Genomic DNA, 19,814 nt, shown 5'->3' with positions numbered 1-19,814 from the left:
ATCTGTAGTTTTAGCTGAGAAATTTATTACTAGTAAGTTCTGGAATTAGAAAAGTCTAGAAATATGCAACGAGGAAATCAGACAGTATAAAAAGGCGACAACAGTAGAGGCGAGTTTGAGTTTCATTTGAGCTATTCATCAGTTTGGTTTAATTAAGCAAGCTATTCGTTGCAAAGTATAAGTGTTATTATGAAGTACTTTAATAAAGGCCATTTTTCCATTATTCAATATTGGAGTTATTTATTCAACAGTTTAGTGATTCGAAAGTTAGCAGAAGATTGCAAATAAGGGAAATTGCAAGTAAATTCGTTACAATAGGTGTCAGAAGAGGAATTGTTGAATAAATTCCAGAGGACAACAAGGACATGGCAAAGTTAAGTGAATTGAAGATCCCGCAACTGAAGAAGGAGTTGGAGAACTGTGGATTGAATACAACCGGCATTAAACTCTAATTTCAGGCACGACTACGAGAGGCAATGGAATTAGAAGGAATTGACGGGGAAGGGTATGTCTTTCATATTGATGGCGATGAGACAACAAAATTGGAGGAGAAAAATGAAACACCGCAGACAATGGCGAACACAGACTTGGACATGATATTGGCTGCAAATCGGCACAAATATCCGAAATTTCATCACAAATCTCCACCAACATGTCATCACAACTAGAGTCGCAAGAGACACGTATAACATCTAAGATGGAAGCACAAGAGGAGCGCTTATCATTACAGGTGGCAGAAATGTCTTCGCAGTTGGAAGCACAGGAAGCAAGTGCAACATCAAAGCTGGAAGCACAGGATACAAAAATTGTGCAGCTCGAGGACAAAATTGATGCTGAGATAGAAGCTTTGAGAGTTCGTATACAGGAGTTACAGTTAAATCGCCCAGCTGTTTCAGCAAGCAATCCAAAGGTAAAAACTCCATCTTTTGACGGCTCTGTTCCTTTCCAGGTGTTTAAGATTCAGTTTGAGAAGACCGCAGCAGTGAACAACTGGAGTGCTGAAGATAAAAATGCTGCACTATTCGTGGCATTGAAAGGATCTGCTGCTGGAATCCTACAGACTATTCCCGAGGGAGAGCGGAACAACTAGGAAACATTGATGAGTGCTCTGGAGAGACGATACGGAACTGAGCATCGGAGACAGATATACCAAATGGAGTTACTGAACCGCTTCTAGAGGCCTGGTGAAACTTTGCAAGAGTTTGCTTCGGATGTTGAAAGGTTGGCTCATTTGGCAAATGCGGACGCCCCCGTGGAATACACCGACAGGGTAAAAATCCAGAGTTTTATAAATGGCATACGAGACGTCGAAACAAAGCGAACTACATACGCAAATCCAAAGCCAACATTCGCAGAAACGGTATCACATGCTCTGATTCAGGAAACAGCGTCGCTTCTGTGTAAGCCAGTTTTCAAAGCACGCCGTGTGTGCCAGAGTGGGTAGACGCAATATTGGATGCGCTTAAAAGATCGCAAAAGCGGAGTGAAAAAGTTATCAAATGCTTCAAATGCGAGAAGCCCGGTCACATTGCACGTCATTGCAATCTTGATCCTAGTGGTTTCAACAGCATGGGTGGTCTTAATAACAAAGCTGGAGGGGATGAGCAAGAGCGATTAAGATGTAGAGATCGAGAGCTAGCTCCAGCTATTGAATGTCCTGTGATATCTGTGTCGTAAATTTGTAGAAAATCGAGCAGTCTTACCGTCAGAGGGAATGTGGATGGCAAAGAACGTGTTCTGACTGTAGATACGGGCGCATCTCATTCCTTAATCCGATCTGACTTGGTCAACATGAGAGTAAAACCGTTACCTGGAGCAAGGTTGCGTACGGTCACTGGCGAGTATAACCAAGTCCAGGGAGAAGTGGTATGTGAAGTCTTGATTGGAAAGGTCACAGTTCTACACAAATTCGTTGTGGCGGAGATCGTTGGTGAAGTCATATTGGGAGTGAACTTCTTGGTTGACCATGACATCAAGATCGATATGCAGAGAAGGGTGATGCGTTATAAGAACCAGGATATACCACTTAACTTCAGTTTGCAGAAAGGGATCAGTAGTAATCGAGTACTCGAGTCGAGAAGACTCGACAAAGACCACGAAAGTCAAAGGCAAAGGTTGATGGAACGAATGGGCCAAACAAATCAAAACCGAAGGTACCTGTGAGAGAAACACTGGCATTGGAAAGCCCTAACGGACGTACTAAAACGAAGGAAAGAATTTCGCAGAAAGAATGCAAGGGTGGTTTCAAGCCAGGGCACACTACTGTTGTGAAGCGTCGGAACGATACTGATTATGCAAAGAAAATCCGTTCAGCGTAAGCTCTACGAAGTAGTTCCTTGGCCAAACAACAGAGTGAGAAGGAACGAACCAGGGTATTGAGTAGTACGATGAAACACAGGTACGATGAGAACAATAATTCGAAAGGTTTCTTGGCGGGAGATTTGGTACTGTTATACAACCCTCACCGGCGGAAAGGTGTTCCATCCAAATTTCGGTGCAGTTGGGAAGGCCCGTACAAAGTTGTGAAGAAGATCAGTGACACCATCTACCGCATACAAACCATTGGGAAACCACGAAGTAGAAGAGTGGTACATTTGGAGATGCTAGTGGCGTTTAGATCGAGAGATTTGTCTGATCGGGACTATCAGACTTAGGTGTTACGAATATTAGCAACGCTAAGGGGTATTGCCATCTCTAAGCCGATGCTAAACAGTGACGTGAATGCACATCAATAATTGAATCATTTTGTCTACACCTATGTACGTACACGCAGCGGAGAAGAGATGCGCAAACAAGAGATTGCAAATAAGGGAAATTGCAAGTAAATTCGTTACAATATATTTATGGCTTTAGCGTTAAGGTAGGTTCGATCAGCTGTTTTATCTCGTTGTGGATAAGTCACCATTAATTGGCTCTTTAACACCACGTGTGTAAGTTTTTCTTAACGTAACCGATGGGTTAAAAACGCCTTTATCAGAATTTGAATTCATTAACACCCCATCTCAAAAGGAACCAATATTATGCTGACATCGGCCCCTTTTGGAACTGCAGCCAAGCTAAGGCAATCCTCAACTCAATGTTTTCTAACTACTATCTGCACAGTACATCGATAGTAATAAAAAATTAAATCGACCATCGATAGCTTCTCGAGTGTTGTCGATAGTTTTAGCACGCACTACATATTACCGTCGTTTCCACACCTACACAACCAACCGCGCTTTTCCCGCCTAAATAAATATTTGTTTCCACGCGATGAACTGGTTTTGATTTTGTTTGTAGACGATTAACGCGTTCGAACAGCGAAACGCTTTGACACACATCCATATAGATGGGTTTGAGTAGCAAGTAGCCGAGTGCACATAATAGAGAGTGAGTATGTAGACATTGAACGTTTTATAGTAAACAGGTGTAATTCAAAATAATTTTTTTAGATAACAACAAGTTGTATTCCATCCCACAGTGCTGCCATAAAAAAGATGCAAAGCCGGCTATGTCTGTCATTTTAGTCTTATTGATAGCTTCTAAATCTGTGTATAAGCTCATCCGACGGGTATTTTGGTATCTATATAATTTGCTCAAAAGTGTAAACTTTAAGTTACATCTATTTACAATAAAACGTGCTAATTTACATACATACATACAATGCTCAACTCTTATTACATATTTGCTCAATGTATTCATGTTTTATCTTGAATGATTTTAAAATTAGTTTTCATTTTGCATTTCGTAGGCAAACTAGCAACAATGGATCACCACAATATTATTGAAGAGAATTGTAAAAGCACGGATAAACTGAGTTCAGACGAGCCACCAGAGGATACCGAGGCACAAGCTTATTTGGATCATTTGTTGCGTGATGGTGCACTTGAAGGTGATAGTGGCGAACCAATGGAAATGCCGCCATGGTACAATGATGCCTTATTTAGAAAGTGAGTATCCAAAAATAAAATATGTAGTTCAAATATGTATCCATTATGTAAGTTAAATTGTTTACGAGTGCATTTTTTTGTGTCCGTAGCGTGTAAAAAAGAAAATAAATTGCACGAATTTAAGGAACCTTAATTGCATAATTGGGCGCTAGTGCCATAAATATAGTTACAAGTATTAAAATGCTCCACCTACCACAGTAAAGAGACTGGGTTCACGCTCCGGGCAAAGCAACATCAAAAATTTAGAAAGAAGTTTCTTCAATTAGAATCAAATTTTTCTAAGGGTGGTCGGCATGAAAAGCTTCTCAGCGAAAACTCATCAGCCTTGCAGATGATCTTCGGAGTCGGCGTTCCGGAAAATTGTTGGAAAAATTAAAAGGAGGACGACGCAAACTGGAAGAGAAGCTGTCTTCGGAGGTTATCGCGCCTTGATTTTACGTCTTTTTATTAGCTCTAGCGCCACTTAGAGCACCAACCAAGTAACATCTCAACTTAAGCTTCTCTGACCTTCCCTTTATCCTGTTGCCCCAGCTAGTGTTGATAAAAAGACATTAATCTTCCGAATATTTTACTCTAAGACATTCGAAGGGTTTTCCCATCATCCATGTTTATGTACGATATATATAGAGGCGGACCGGAAAAAAAAATCGAAATCTTGAGAAAAAAATGGTTTTTAATTAGAACAAATTTTGGTAAGCGGGGTTGTTGTTGTTTGTCTAAGCTTTGGTGATTCGGCGGGCGAATCGGTTTTTTTTATAGTTATATTATTTTGTTATTTTTAGTGGACTGTATATTATTTTATTGTTTAGAGAGAGGTCGCTATGCGCCTGTTACACCTTGTATGTATTCATTGGGGGCGAGCACTGGGGGATCCAATGTATTGGCTGCGGGTTGAGCCACCTTGCTTTGCTTTGAAAAACCCCGCTTTGGGATTAAAAATTTAAACTATGTCTTTAGAATATTTCACTAACCAGTTGAGAATTACAAGCACACTCAATGGCTTATGAAACAAACTAACGAGAAATGTTCGTAGTATAAGTCACTTAAACATTGTTGTTGTACCGATAAGGCCCGAAGGCCTTGGGGAGTGTTTTCGATGCTGATGGTCCTTTGCTGGATGCAGATCCGGTAAATTCCGGTAACAAGAACCATAAAGGTACTAGCCCGACCACCTCGGCAATGATTTTGTTTGACCACATGAGACCTTCTAGGTCATCCACCGCCTTCCCACACCCTATATCAATCAGGATTTTGAAGTCACCAGAGCCTCGGCTGTTAATGAAACAAGATTCGCCACGGGTAAATGAGGTTGACAATTGGGTTGGAGAAGCTATGTATATATTGCTCTGGCAACGCCTTGAGGGTGGCGCTACACAACCCCTTGAATCAATTTGGTATTTTAGTGGCCTCTTACGACAGTCATACCTACCGCTGGTGTATTCTAAGCCCCCTAACCAGCTGGGGCTTGGTAAGCGGGATGCCCCTCGGTAGTGGCTTGGAAACGCTCCGTGTGTATTTCTGTCATGAAGGCGGCAGAAAACATGTAAATCACGTCACGCAAATTTTAAGGAAAAGTGAATCAAGGTACTACAACTCAAATTGGAGGAGAGGTCGGCCTAAATCTCCTCGGAAGCATAACGCGTTCGGCATTTGTTTTATTTTTTTTCTTTAAAGGCGGAATTGATCAGGGAGTTATTTTTATAATTTACTTTTCATTTGTGTATTAGTCTTAACTTCTTCGCAGGAACGATTATTCTAGATATTTCTAGGTGGACATAATAATCTGTTCCCAAATACTTTATCTATCTGCCCGAAAAAGCGAAGCTACAATGCTGCTTTCAGTAGCATCACAAGAATCATATCCATAGCTGGGGGACTGCTTCAATAGCATAACAAACCGTCATATGCTATTTTGCGTAACTTTCCGGATCAATATGCGGCAGAGGACCATCAACATCGATAAAACTCATAAAAAAAGAAAACATCGCCACACATGCCCCTAGTATAGAAGCGATTAACAAGATAACACAATACAAGTGAACATTGCAGGCATTTCATTCGCGGGTCTATCGATGCCCGCCAATTCGTAAACTTCTGAAATAGTTTATCATGCACTTAAAAACAAGATCTGTACCTCAAAACTTTGTTAAACTCTATCTTTAACACTTCCCATCTGCATTTTTGGTGTGTCAGGAGTTGGGAATGAATGCGTCCTTTCGCCACGATCGTTCGTAAGTGTCCTGGTTACCAAACATATTTAGGTTTTCTTTACCATCCACCGATCAGCAGACTGTCGGTTGCCGATACACCGGCTCAGCAGATAATATTCTACGTATAAACCACTTGTCGTTTCACCATCCATCAATCGACTTTCCGCCATTCACCTTTCATAATCCACCAACAATCATGAAACGTCCGATCATAGTTCTAAATCTACTGGTAACTTTGGCACCGATATACACTCTTCGTCCGACCATTCACAGGTCATCATTCACCCTTAACCAACTACCAGTTAATGAGTCTTCATTCACAACCCACAATCCGAATGATTTTCCGCCAACTGCTTCCGGCATTCGAGAACCAAATTACTTCTAAGTCATTACTTTAGTTGATTTTGGTACCAGCCACTCGTTCACTGTTCCACCGGGAGCTTAGGTACCATTCGTTATTCGTTCACTTCTCCTATTACCTTGAACCGGCGACTTAGTCATCTAATCATTGTCCCTTCTTCCCGACTAATACTTTGCCCACCATCCCGACGAGTTTCCCACTCTCCCTTAAGTTGTAGTCATTAATAAAGGAAGTGGAACCTTCAACCAGCACCTAGACTTCGAAGAAACCCACTTTACACAATTAATTTATCAACTCCGGTCAATAAAATGCATTATACCTAAGGGTTAAATTACCACATACAGCTGAACAGTTTATAAAAAATAAATTAATGTAAGGCGCGATAACCCCCGAAGAGATTTTAGGCCGAGCTTCTTTTCCAATTTGCGTCGTGCTCCTTTTAAATTTTCCTACAAATTGGCGGGACCTACTTGTTCTATGGCGACTCCGAACGGCATCTGCAAGGCAAATGAGTTTTCACTGAGTGCTTTTCATGGCAGAAATACACTCAGAGTGTGTGCCAAACACTGCCGACGGGCGACTCCGCTTAGAAAAATTTTCTGCTTATTGAAAAATTTTGTTTCGAAAATTTTGATGTTGCTTTTCCCGGCGCTTGAACCCAGGATCTTCGGTGTGTATGGCGGAGCGCGCTACCATCACACCATGGCGGCCGCCAACAGTTTGGCACGGTCTAATCAGCCCTATAGCAGTAAGATTCAATTTTTTGTATAATAAGCTTCATAAAATTTTACATGCGGTTATTAAGAACGGCTTATCTGCTTGAGTGCCTTGCTCTCTCTCGCATAGCGGAGTGGCGGAATAGAGATAATTCCATTTGTTATTTCACAATAAGTAGAAATTTTGGTTTATATAATCGCTCAAATTTCAGTCAGTTTCTTCAACCCTTCTGTAATTTCAGACTAGCTAGGTACCCCAGCGGGTTAGGGGTTTAGAATATACCAGCGGTAGGTATGCCTGTCGTAACTAACGCGACTAAAATACCAAATAGATTCAAGGCGTTGTGTAGCGCCACCCTTTCAGGTTGCCAACGCAATATATAGCTTCTCAAAACCCAATTGTCAACCTCACCTATCCGTGGCGAATCCTGTTTCCTTAACAGCCGAGGCTCTGGCGACCCCGAACTCCCCATTGATCTAGGGGGTGGGAGGGCGGATATGGCCTAGAAGGTCGCATGTGGTCATAACAAATCGTTCCAGAGATGGTCGGGCTTGGTACCGGAACGTACCGGATCTGCATCCGGCAAAGGACCATCAACATCGATAACACTCCCCAAGGCCTTCGGGGAGTGTCCTTATCGCTACAACAACAAGGAAGTTTGGGCCAGATTATTACTTTTCGTCGCAGTCACTGACTTCCAGACTCTCCACTATATAATACCAAAAATTTCAAAAAGGCACTCACAGTCATTGTCGAGACATCACACTGATCGGTCGACACCTACCACCGTGTTAATCGCGACAACCTTCCAAAAAGTAAAAGTGATTATCTCTTGTTCTACTCGTGAACCACACACACTCTTGTTGTAAACGGTTGTTAATAAAAGCAAAAAAGAAGCTCACAATTGAGCAAAACAAAAGAAAAGTAATGAACGAACCACATGATGCTCAATCGAGCATCAAAAGAAGCCAACCGCTTATACAAACTAACAAAGAGAAAACATTAGACATCGCCTCTCCCGGACCTAAATATCTAATTATCAACAGAATAGATTCCGAACAAACCTTAACATATGTGTCACCATTCCTATTAAAGAAAACAATAGACAGTGTATGTGGAGGAGAAAAAAAACTTGTAAAAAACTTCGAAACGGTACACTTCTAGTTAAAACAAAAACACAACAACAAGCTGAGAAACTTATTAAGCTATCAGCAATTAATGAAAATATAAGAGTCGAGGTTAGTGTGCACACATCGCTCAATTTTAGCAAAGGTGTCATTTACTCTAACGATCTCCGAGGAATAAGCGAAGAAGAAATTAAAAGCGAACTCCAACAACAAAATGTCATTGAAGTAAAAAAAATTATGAAGAAGTCTAACGACATCCTAACGGAAACAGGCCTTATAATCCTAACTTGTTCCACCATAAACTTACCCGAACGCATCAATATTGGCTACCAATCAATAAACATAAGGCCCTACATTCCTCTCCCACTTCGTTGTACAAACTGTTTGGAATTCGAACACACCGCAAAGTTTTGGAAAAACACAAAGCGTTGCATTAACTGCGGTCTCACGGCTCATACCAATGAAGAACTCAAAGAAAAGTGCAACAACACAACAGTTTGCTTCAACTGCGAAAAACACCAACAGAACGACACTAAACACTTTGTACTCAACAAAAGCTGTCCAATATTCATCACACAAAAAGAATTACAAGCCATAAAAACACTCCAAAGAGTGGATACCAAAACAGCAAAACAAATTTATTACGAGCGCCATCAACACGGCTCCGTTACATACGCATCAGCAACTAAAGCAAAAACCACAAACTATTCAGCTGACCGCAATCAAATAACATACGAAGACGAAAACACAACACTCTGTCAATCAACGACTACTCAGAGAGAAACAAGCAACGCAAAGTCTAGCAAACCAACAACTCATATAATCTCCAACGAAGACTGTAAACGGTCAACAACAAAATCAATTACAAATAAAATAACTCAAAACGCACCAAAAGCCGCTCAAATTTTCCCGAGAACCGCCTCAAATAGGCTAAAGAGGCAACTCAAGGCAAAACAGAAAACTCATGATAGTTTTAAGAATAACAAATCAAAGACCAATACACACAACTTCGATAGCACAGAATCCTCTGATATGGAGGTACTTTAACTTAAGCTAGTTAGATTTATAAGAAACTAAACACAAATCCCACTCCATTACCCTTAACCCTCTCCAAGTCCCTTCTTTTCTCCAAATGTCATTAAAATTTATTCAATGGAACATACGAGGCTATAGCAATAACTATAACGAACTCCTTATACTAATAAAGACTCATTCTCCAACAATCATTGCACTCCAAGAGACACATTTGCAAACCGTCTCCAATATACCAATACCAATTAACTACAATATCTACGCTTCTAATTCCTGCAGTTCATACGGTGGCACCGCCCTTCTGATACATAAGTCTATTCAACACACCCCACTACACATTCGCGGCGCAATTGATACAGTCGCTTCCACAGTCTTTTCGAAAATAAAATTCACAGTGTTTTCTATATATATACCACCAAAAAAACCTTTCAATCTAAGAAACCTTGAGGATGTATTCCACAACTGCCATTCCGCATGCATAGTAGCAGGCGACTTTACTACCCAGCTGGCATAACGACTGGGGTTCTCCCAAAAACAACAAAAGAGGTAAAATTATATCGAAATTTATTAATCAATCACAATTTGTGTTGCTCAATGACGGCTCGCCTACTCATCTGAGCACACACGGTACGTTCAGCCACCTTGATTTAACCTTTTGCTCACCCTCAATAGCGGTCGAAGCAAAATGGGATTTAGAGACCACTTTATATAGTAGCGACCATTACTCCATAATAACAACCCTTTTCCCAACGGCAGGAATACCTCTACAAAAACAAAGACCTCGATTCAACTTGAACAAAGCGAACTGGCCCTTGTACCAAACACTCACAGACCAACACAACAGCGAAACAACAATCAGCAACAACATTAACCAAGAAGCAGGAAACCTACACAAGATCCTTTTAAAATCAGCCAACCAATCCATCCCTCAGACAACATACACACGCAAACAACAAGTTCCCTGGTGGAATTCACAATTACAAGAACTACGCAAAACAAAAAAACAACTTTGGCACACCTTCAAACGCAACATTACACAACAAAACTTATTAAACTACAAAATAGCTAACGCAATATTTAAACGAGAAGTTAAAAAAGAAAAAAGAAAATCAATAAACCAATTTACTTCTGAAATCAACCCTACATCGCCCCCCGGCAAAATCTGGAAAAACATCCAGACATTTTGCGGACTAAAGACACACCACAGCATACATAGCAGTAACCCAGCCAACAACCCCGATCAGCAAATTTTAGACAAGCCAGCAATGGCAAACGAATTCTGTAAATACTGGTCAAACTTGTCCAGTTATGAAAAATACCCGGTGCCTTTTTTACAAGCCAAATCTAGAATTACCATTCTCCCTCCTCCAAGTCCCACACAAACCAGCGAGCCTACCCAAATAATTAATAAAGAAATTAACTTTCTCGAATTTACAACAGCACTCAACCAACTAAAAGGGAAAACTCCTGGATCCGACAGAATATCATATCCCATGATTAAAAACTCTGCCCATGCCGTCAAACTGAGTCTTTTAAAAATATATAACAACATTTTTAACAACTATATCCCTCAGATGTATAAAAATAGTACCATAATCCCTATATTAAAACCAAATAGCAACAAAACTAACATAGCTTCCTACAGACCCATATCACTCAATCCCTGCTGTTCAAAATTATTAGACAAAATTATAGCCAACAGACTATGGTGGTTTGCTTCGAAGGGCAACCTATTCAATAGTCGACAGTTCGGCTTCAAAAAAGGCAAATCCACAACTGACGTCTTACTCTATCTGGACCACCAAATAACAAGCACCCTATCCAAAAAAGGACACATTTCAATACTTTCGCTAGACTTCGCGAAAGCATTCGACAATGTGGGAATTCATACCATCGTCGACCAACTAGTAGAATGGAGAGCTGGTCACAAAATCATCAACTATATTATACACTACATGGAAAATAGAAAAATAATAGTCAAAGTGAACAACCAATATTCAGACAGCCGCCCCCTATATAACGGTATACCACAAGGTTCCCCCCTCACAGTCGTACTGTTTCTAATAGCTTACAACAAATTATGCGACGTTATCACGCTTCACAAAGAAGTAGAGTTCTGTGCATATGCAGATGATTTCCAAATAATACGCAAATTAAACAAAAACAAAAACATAGTCGTGAATCTTGATGATATAATTAGCGACATTCAAAATTGGTGTAATTACTCAGGTGCAGTCCTGTCTACAGAAAAGTGCAAACATCTCCACATATGCCGGAAGAAAAACTGTACTTGCACACTAATAGCCAATAACTTTAACTTTAACACCAGTAACAACCTAAAAATTTTAGGTGTACTCGTCAACAATCGATACACTTGGTTAAATCACATAGAAAATCTGCAAGCGTCACTATCAAAACGACTCAACATAATAAAATGTATGGCTAGCAACAAATTCAATGCCAACCCGTCGACACTTATAAATGTAGTCAATGCCCTTCTCATGTCGAAGATAGATTACGCCCTATTTTTATATGGATACAGCGCAAAATCTCAAACAAACAAAATTAAATCTATATACCATTCGGCGATACGAACCTCGTTAGGTGCCTTTCGAACTACTCCAGTGACTAGTCTACTACACGAAGCTAACATCAAACCACTAGAAATTCGTCGAGATTTAACAATTGCAAAATTAAGTAAGCAAATACTAAGTAACAGAAATAGTCTCATTTCTGCTATTACCAAACGTCTCAATAAAGCCAAACGAACTCCTAAAATACAATCAGCACTATATAAAACTGTTAATATAGCCCAATCTTTAGGAATCCCATTTCTACCGATAAACAATACTGCAGAAAGACGCCCGCCATGGTTCTTAAATCCTACATCCATAAATACCAGTCTTCGTATATTCAACAAATCAACCACCGCCCCCGAAGTATACCGATGTAGTTTCCTCGACATACAAAGCAAACTCGATAACAACAAATTTTTGTATACCGACGGATCTAAAACTCGCAGTGGTGTATCCTACAGCATAACAACCTCTTCTGAAATTTTAAAAACGTCTCTCCTTCCGGACTACACCTCAGTTTTCACAGCTGAAATAATCGCTATAGCAGAAGCCCTTAACATAGCAAAACAAAGACCAGGACACTTCGCCGTCTGTAGCGACTCACTCTCAGCACTCGACGCTATCTCAAACACAAACAACCATAATCACTATGCTTCCATGATCAGAAGTACTCTTATAGACTTCCATCCTAGACTGAAACTTATCTGGATTCCAGGACACGTTAAAATACCTGGCAATGAATTCGCCGACCAAACAGCGAGAGAAGCTACCTCCTCACCTTTAACTATGACCGCAAATTACAACCACAACGACATCAAGAACTTTATAAAAACGCACTTCACTAAAATACACAGATCACAAATACACAACACAACCGCCTGGTACAAAAACATGACCGTTAAACAACCATGCATCCAAACATACCTTAACTTCGCCCACAAAGATAACCCGCACAGACTAGATCTAACTAAAATCATTCGCCTCAGATTAGGTCACACCAAACTAACACACCAGCACAGATTCGACAACAACTTATCTCAAACATGTCCCTACTGCAATAGCACCACATTAATTAATGTCGAGCACATCCTAAGCGACTGCAGGATGTTCCATACCCAACGCACAACTATACTCACCCAAAATCCAAATTCCCTGCTATCAAATCCCAGCCCTCAAAGCATATCTACAATCTTGAGATTTTTAAAATCATCACACCTGTACTTCGAAATCTAAAGAGTTAAGTTAACATGCAACGTAATTATTTATTTTAAAAACATTATAACTATACATAAGAAATTAAGCACATACACATACAAACTTTTAAACCCAGGAGTCAGCTGATGGCCTGCGTTGCTATAGCTGTTTTTTCCCGTTAGCCTATAATTTTAATTATGAGTTAGCGATAATAAATAAATAATAATAAATGATAATCAAAAAGGCACTCAGGTTTACTGACACGCACTGAAGTGAATGAATGCTCTTACATCGTACGAATTCTGGTTCACACAAGACACAAATGACTCTTTTCGCTATACTCAATTTGCCCCTTACCCACCTTAATGTGCGTTCCGAACTTCGCCCGGGTTAGGCTGCTTAGAATATACCCGGGGCAGGTATGCCTGTCGTAAGAGGCGACTAAATACCAAATTTATGCACGGCACTGTGCAGCGCAACCTTTTCAAGGGGTTGCCAGCGCAATCCCAATTCTCAACCTCACCTACCCGTGGCCTAACGCGTTTCTTCAACAGCCGAATCTCTGGCGACCCCGAGTTCCTCATGGATCGGTATGGCCTAGAAGGTTTCATGTGGTCATACCAAATCGTTCCGGGCTAGTACGTTAATAGCGCTTGTCAGCGGAACGTACCGGATCTGCATCCGGCAGAGGACCATCAACATCGCTAACACTCCCCAAGGCCTTCGGGGAGTGTCCTTATCGCTACAACAACAACGTCGCATACATGTCATACTAGAGTACATATCTTTCATTACAGATTAAATATTAGAATTGTCTCCCACTGTTTACATAGTCACGAAATGTATATTGTTTTTATTTTTGTTTATACTAAGTTGAGCAGAGCTCACAGATTATATTCACACCAATTCTAAATATTCTCGCGGAATTTTGTTCTCGCGGATTTTTTTATTCCCGCGGAAAAATTCCTCCAATTCTTTTCTCCTAGGGAGAAGAATAATTGGGGAATAGGAATTTCGAGTTTTCGAAGTCAGCTGTTTTGTCAATTGAAATTTCGTTGCGCATTTCTTATTTTGATTAAAAGATAGAAAAGTTTAATTATTGTTGCGAATTTGTTTGAAATTAAGAAATAAAATATAAGCAATGCATAGTATTGCATTTCATGTGGTATTCACTGAAATGAGTAATGAATTGGTGCCACAGCAACATCAACAGAGGAGCATAAGAAGAAGAAGACGGCGGGATAACACAAATCAGCCGGAGTTGCCTGCTTTCATTCAGCAAAACTATTTTCTGGCGGTCAAGTCGAGTTGAATTAGTCTTTCATCATATGCCAAAGTCTATTTAAGCCTTCTTAAAAATCCTTGTGCAATTTCTGGATGGCTGCATCAAATATACGAAGAGCTCTTCCGTAGCTTATGATATACATTTCGACTTAAAATAAAGAATATTGTGGTTGTTGTTGTTGTATTAACAGTGAGAATATTGTGGTAGAATGTAAATACATATTGTAACGAATTTGCCGCAAATCCTCTTATTTGCCCTTTTGGTAGGTTCGTATCGCTAAACTGTTGAATAAATAACTCTAATATTGAATAATGGAAAAATGGCTTTATTATAATACTTCACAATAACACTCAAACTGTGCAACGAATAGCTTAATAACCAAACTGATAGCTTAAAGGAAACTGACTTTCAAAATAATACTGCTATTGCTCGCTAGATATCGTCTTAGTCGTAACTGCTTGACAACTCAAATCAAACTGAATTCCAGCGCCTCTACACTTGTTGCCTTATATACTGTCTGATTTCAACGTTCGCATCTTCTAGGCGCTTCTAGAATCTACTAGTCCAGTAGCTCTCAAACTTCTCAGCTGTAACTACAATTGCACAATTTTATAGTTTTTCTCATTGCATACTTATAGGAGTATCTCAGGCATATGCATGTGTTTATGCATTGACTCTCCGCTGGTCGTATACGTACATGGTACATATATGTAGACGCAGTTATCGTTTCGTTTATGTAGATACATAATGATTGAATTATTGATGTGCATTCACGTCACTGCTAAGCATCGGCTTAGAGACGATAGCATCGCTCAGTGCTGCTAACATTCGTTACAATATTTCAGCACAAATTTGTACAAATAAGTGTTCCTTCTTAAAAGAACCAATTTCCTTTAACTATTTTTATGCATTCCCTTTAATTTACCAAGTGAAAAAACTCCTATGAAATGGCAGAGAAATCTCCCTCTCCCTCACATTCATAATACCTACTTTTCTCCCATAACCGGTTTCCGGTTTTTCGAACATTGTTCAGAATAGGAGGAAAGGAAGAAGTGAAAAAATTCACAATGAATTTTTATTTAGAATACGAAGAATGGGAGAAGGGAAAAAACTCGCACGGAATTTTCGTTTAGAATTGGGCTGATTAAGTTTGATTGGATAATGGTTGGTTGTACAGGTATAAAGAAATCGAAATAGATATAGACTTCCATATATCAAAATCATCAGGATCGAAAAAAAATTTGATTGAGCCATGTCCGTCCGTCCGTCCGTTAACACGATAACTTGAGTAAATTTTGAGGTATCTTGATGAAATTTGGTATGTAGATTCCTGAGCGCTCATCTCAGATCGCTATTTAAAATGAACGATATCGGCCTATAACCACGCCCACTATTTCGATATCGAAAATTTCGAAAAACCGAAAAAGTGCGATAATTCATTACCAAAGACAGATAAAGCGATGAAACTTGGTAGGTGGGTTGAACTTATGACGCAGAATAGAAAATTAGTAAAATTTTGGACAACGGGCGTGGCACCGCCCACTTTTAAAAGAAGGTAATTTAAAACTTTTGCAAGCTGTAATTTGGCAGTCGTTGAAGACATCATGATGAAATTTGGCAGGAACGTTACTTCTATTACTATATGCACGCTTAATAAAAATTTGCAAAATCGGAGAAGGACCACGCCCACTTTTAAAAACAATTTTTTTTTTAAGTAAAATTTAACAAAAAATTTAATATCTTTACAGTATATAAGTTAATTATGTCAACATTCAACTCCAGTAATGATATGGTGCAACAAAATACAAAAATAAAAGAAAATTTCATAATGGGCGTGGCTCCGCCCTTTTTCATTTAATTTGTCTAGGATACTTTTAATGCCATAAGTCGGACAAAAATTTACCAATTCTTTTGAAATTTGGTAGAGGCGTAGATTTTATGACGTTAACTGTTTTCTGTGAAAATGGGCGAAATCGGTTGAAGCCACGCCCATTTTTTATACACAGTCGTCCGTCTGTCCTTCCGCTCGGCCGTTAACACGATAACTTGAGCAAAAATCGATATATCTTTACTGAACTTAGTTCACGTACTTATCTGAACTCACTTTATCTTGGTATAAAAAATGAACGAAATCCGACTATGACCACGCCCACTTTTTCGAAATCGAAAATTACGAAAAATGAAAAAATGCCATAATTCTATACCAAATACGAAAAAAGCGATGAAACATGGTAATTGGATTGGTTTATTGACGCGAAATATAACTTTAGAAAAAACTTTGTAAAATGGTTGTGACACCTACCATATTAAATAGAAGAAAATGAAAAAGTTCTGCAGGGCGAAATAAAAAATCCTTGAAATCTTGGCGGGTGTTACATATATAAATAAATTAGCGGTATCCAACAGATGATGTTCTGGGTCACCCTGGTCCACATTTTGGTCGATATCTGGAAAACGCCTTCACATATACAACTACCACCACTCCCTTTTAAAACTCTCATTAATACCTTTCATTTGATACCCATATCGTACAAACATATTCTAGAGTCACCCCTGGTCCACCTTTATTGCGATACCTCGAAAAGGCGTCCACCTATAGAACTAAGGCCCACTCCCTTTTAAAATACTCATTAACACCTTTCGTTTGATACCCATATTGTACAAACGCATTCTAGAGTCACCCCTGGTACACCTTTATGGCGATATCTCGAAACGGCGTCCACCTATGGAACTAAGGATTACTCACACATGTCACACAAACACATTCCAGAGTTTCCCTCGGTTCATTTTCCTACACGGTTATTTTCCCTTATGTTGTCACCATAGCTCTCAACTGAGTATATAATGTTCGGTTACACCCGAACTTAACCTTCCTTACTGGTTTTTTTCTGTTTTATTTAAAGGCAGGTTGTTTAGAATTATTAGATCATGATATGATAATTCTATTTTTGTTTCATAACAATAACATTTTTTATTTAACAACAATAACTTATTGCGAGATTAAGTCTGATTACTTTTAGGCCGAACTTATCATCTAACTTACAGAAAAGTGGCGAGGAATCACCTGACGAAGTAGTCGCTGCCAAGAAATTGCTATTGAGAGGCAAGAAAAGCTCAATGAGTTTCGAGTTCGGCACCTCTGGCTTGTGAGTGAAGCCCTTAATCATAACAATTATTTCAAATTGTCTCCTCGCTATTAATTAGCTCAATTATACTTATTTGCAAATAGTATATTCTAACAGCTCTTAATGATCTTACTTACTCACATTCCTACTTTCGTACATACAAAGAGCAGCTTTTGATGTAAACCGATGTAACTCAACATTTAAATTTTTCGAGATTTTATGATTTGATTAATGTATCCATTGTTTTGAGTTTGATGTAATATTTAAAGAGATAATGTTTGTGAAAAAAATATAAATACCTTTGAACTAGTATTTTAATATTTTATTTTGTTATATTACATTGATCTTTATTGTCCGGCCCCGCCAGTTCAACCTAACATACACTGTTGTAGTATTCAGAAATACTCCTTGTGTATGATTTTTGTATTCGGAAGAAAATTTTTTATAGTTCCAGCAAACATTTGGAGGCAGAAGAAATTCAGAAAGGAGGGCTAATTCGGATCGTTTACGCTTATTATGAACTCATTTATGAGTCCGGAGTTAACGTATATCCCTTATTGATATTCGACCGAACTGAGCTTAATTTCATACGTTATATGAGCCTAAGTAAGAGTCCGATATAACTCCTAATAGGGTAGAAACAGCTCATAATTTGCTTCTTATATAACTTTTCGGAATCATTTACGAGCTAAGTATAAGGTATCAGATATGCTGGATCAGAGCGTATTTTGAACGCATGACATTAAAAATGGGGAAGCATATCCTCAATATTGGTTGGGAAATAGAAATTTCGGAGGAAATGCATAAATGTAGAGATACTGACGTCAGCTGCAATTAGGAAAGACTGGCTTGACAGACCAATCAGGGCATACCACGGAGGCAGTTTTCCTCAAATACTAAAATGCCGATCATTAACGAAGATGATTAGATAGAAGCGTCCACGCCAATTTAAAATGGAAACAACAAGACACATTATAAGCTATAATTTTGGCGAAATTAAATATGAAAGAAAATTTTTTCATAATAAAATGTGAATATTTGTATCAAAGTTGCTTTGTTTGCTGAACACTCTTGGCATATAGCTCATAATTTTCATCATATCGGAGTCACAAAAGACTACTTTTTCACATAAGTATTTCAGACTCATATCGGATTCCTAAATTATGTGCGCTCCGAGAATGTTTGAGGGGGTAAAGTTAATTACTTAAAAAGAAAAATACAAAGCAAAAGTTAAGGAAATTATTCAAAATATTTAAGCACCCCTTCAGGCTTTTACTTTATATCATGAAGGTGGTGTGTCCCTAAATGCGATGCATCCGCAGAAAATGTAAACCGTCGTTTCGTACTCCAGCTCATAAAAGCGGCGGATTTGTGTATCGGAAAGATTTAACTTACTTTGATCATATCGTAGATTTCAGTGTTCTGTATAGTACCCAGTAAGAGTTCGTAGGTTCTCCCTGCTTTGATTAATATGAGTTTGGCTGATACTATCCTTGCTGGGAGTATACTTAAAGTATTTGGCCTGCCTTTGCCCTAGACATTCTCAGGATTTCTGCCTGAAAAATAGTGGGGTAGCATCACATTGGTATCGATTTCTTGAAATTCGACCAACAGATGCTAGCTGCCATTTTTCATCATCAAATTTTGATCCATGAATAGTAAGTGTGTGGACCCTTTATCATTCAAATTGGCCTAACTCTTAAAGTGTCCTAGAAATTAACCGATTAATTGAATTATCTAAAATAACAAAAATATAATTTCATTTACCTAACAAACTAAAATGTTTTGCGTTCCATTGGTTTACAATAAAACGAGCGATATATTTACATTAGGGTGAATTACTTTAGAGACTGGTATGTTAATATTATTCAAAAAACTCTGAATTTTCACAAATTAAGAAAGCTTTCAAAAATCATCGAAAATAATTATATTGAAAGTGCTGGTAGATGATGATTACTCTTTTATAGAGTCCACACACTGTGAGTCAAAGTCAATAGTCAGTTTCGATGTGTTAGCGAAAATATTTAATATCAGTCACACAGACTCTGGCTGACTTGACTCGTGAAAATCAAAATAAGGCGAGGCCACACGTGCACAGTTGACTCGCGAGTCATACGCACTGTGCGTGTAGACCTTATTAGGATTCCATTATGCCTTCATCCTTAATAATAGTATTTTTAAAAACTAAGTAATTTTATTTAATTAGCGAGACTTGCTCATACTGCTTTATACAATTGTTTTGTTATTGATATTAGAGA

General features: G+C 38.9%; 1 protein-coding gene across 7 annotated transcripts in view; it reads left to right on the top strand.

Moving 5' to 3' along the window:
* Positions 1–19,814, top strand: part of LOC137234493 (uncharacterized) — a 50,585-nt gene that overhangs the window by 25,690 nt on the left and 5,081 nt on the right. For 4 of the 7 annotated variants that reach the window (XM_067757998.1, XM_067758000.1, XM_067757994.1 and 1 more), the window contains exon 2: positions 3,731–3,929. In XM_067757998.1, the coding sequence (XP_067614099.1) occupies positions 3,731–3,929 (199 nt within the window). Of the gene's footprint in view, positions 1–3,279; positions 3,370–3,412; positions 3,559–3,730; positions 3,930–19,814 lie in introns of those variants that run through there. The other 3 variants (XM_067758002.1, XM_067758001.1, XM_067758003.1) reach the window with 3 other exon arrangements.

Source organism: Eurosta solidaginis, chromosome 1 (genome assembly GCF_040869045.1).
Source record: "Eurosta solidaginis isolate ZX-2024a chromosome 1, ASM4086904v1, whole genome shotgun sequence".
NCBI classification, from domain to species: domain Eukaryota; kingdom Metazoa; phylum Arthropoda; class Insecta; order Diptera; family Tephritidae; genus Eurosta; species Eurosta solidaginis.
This window is presented reverse-complemented; position numbering and strand designations above follow the sequence as displayed.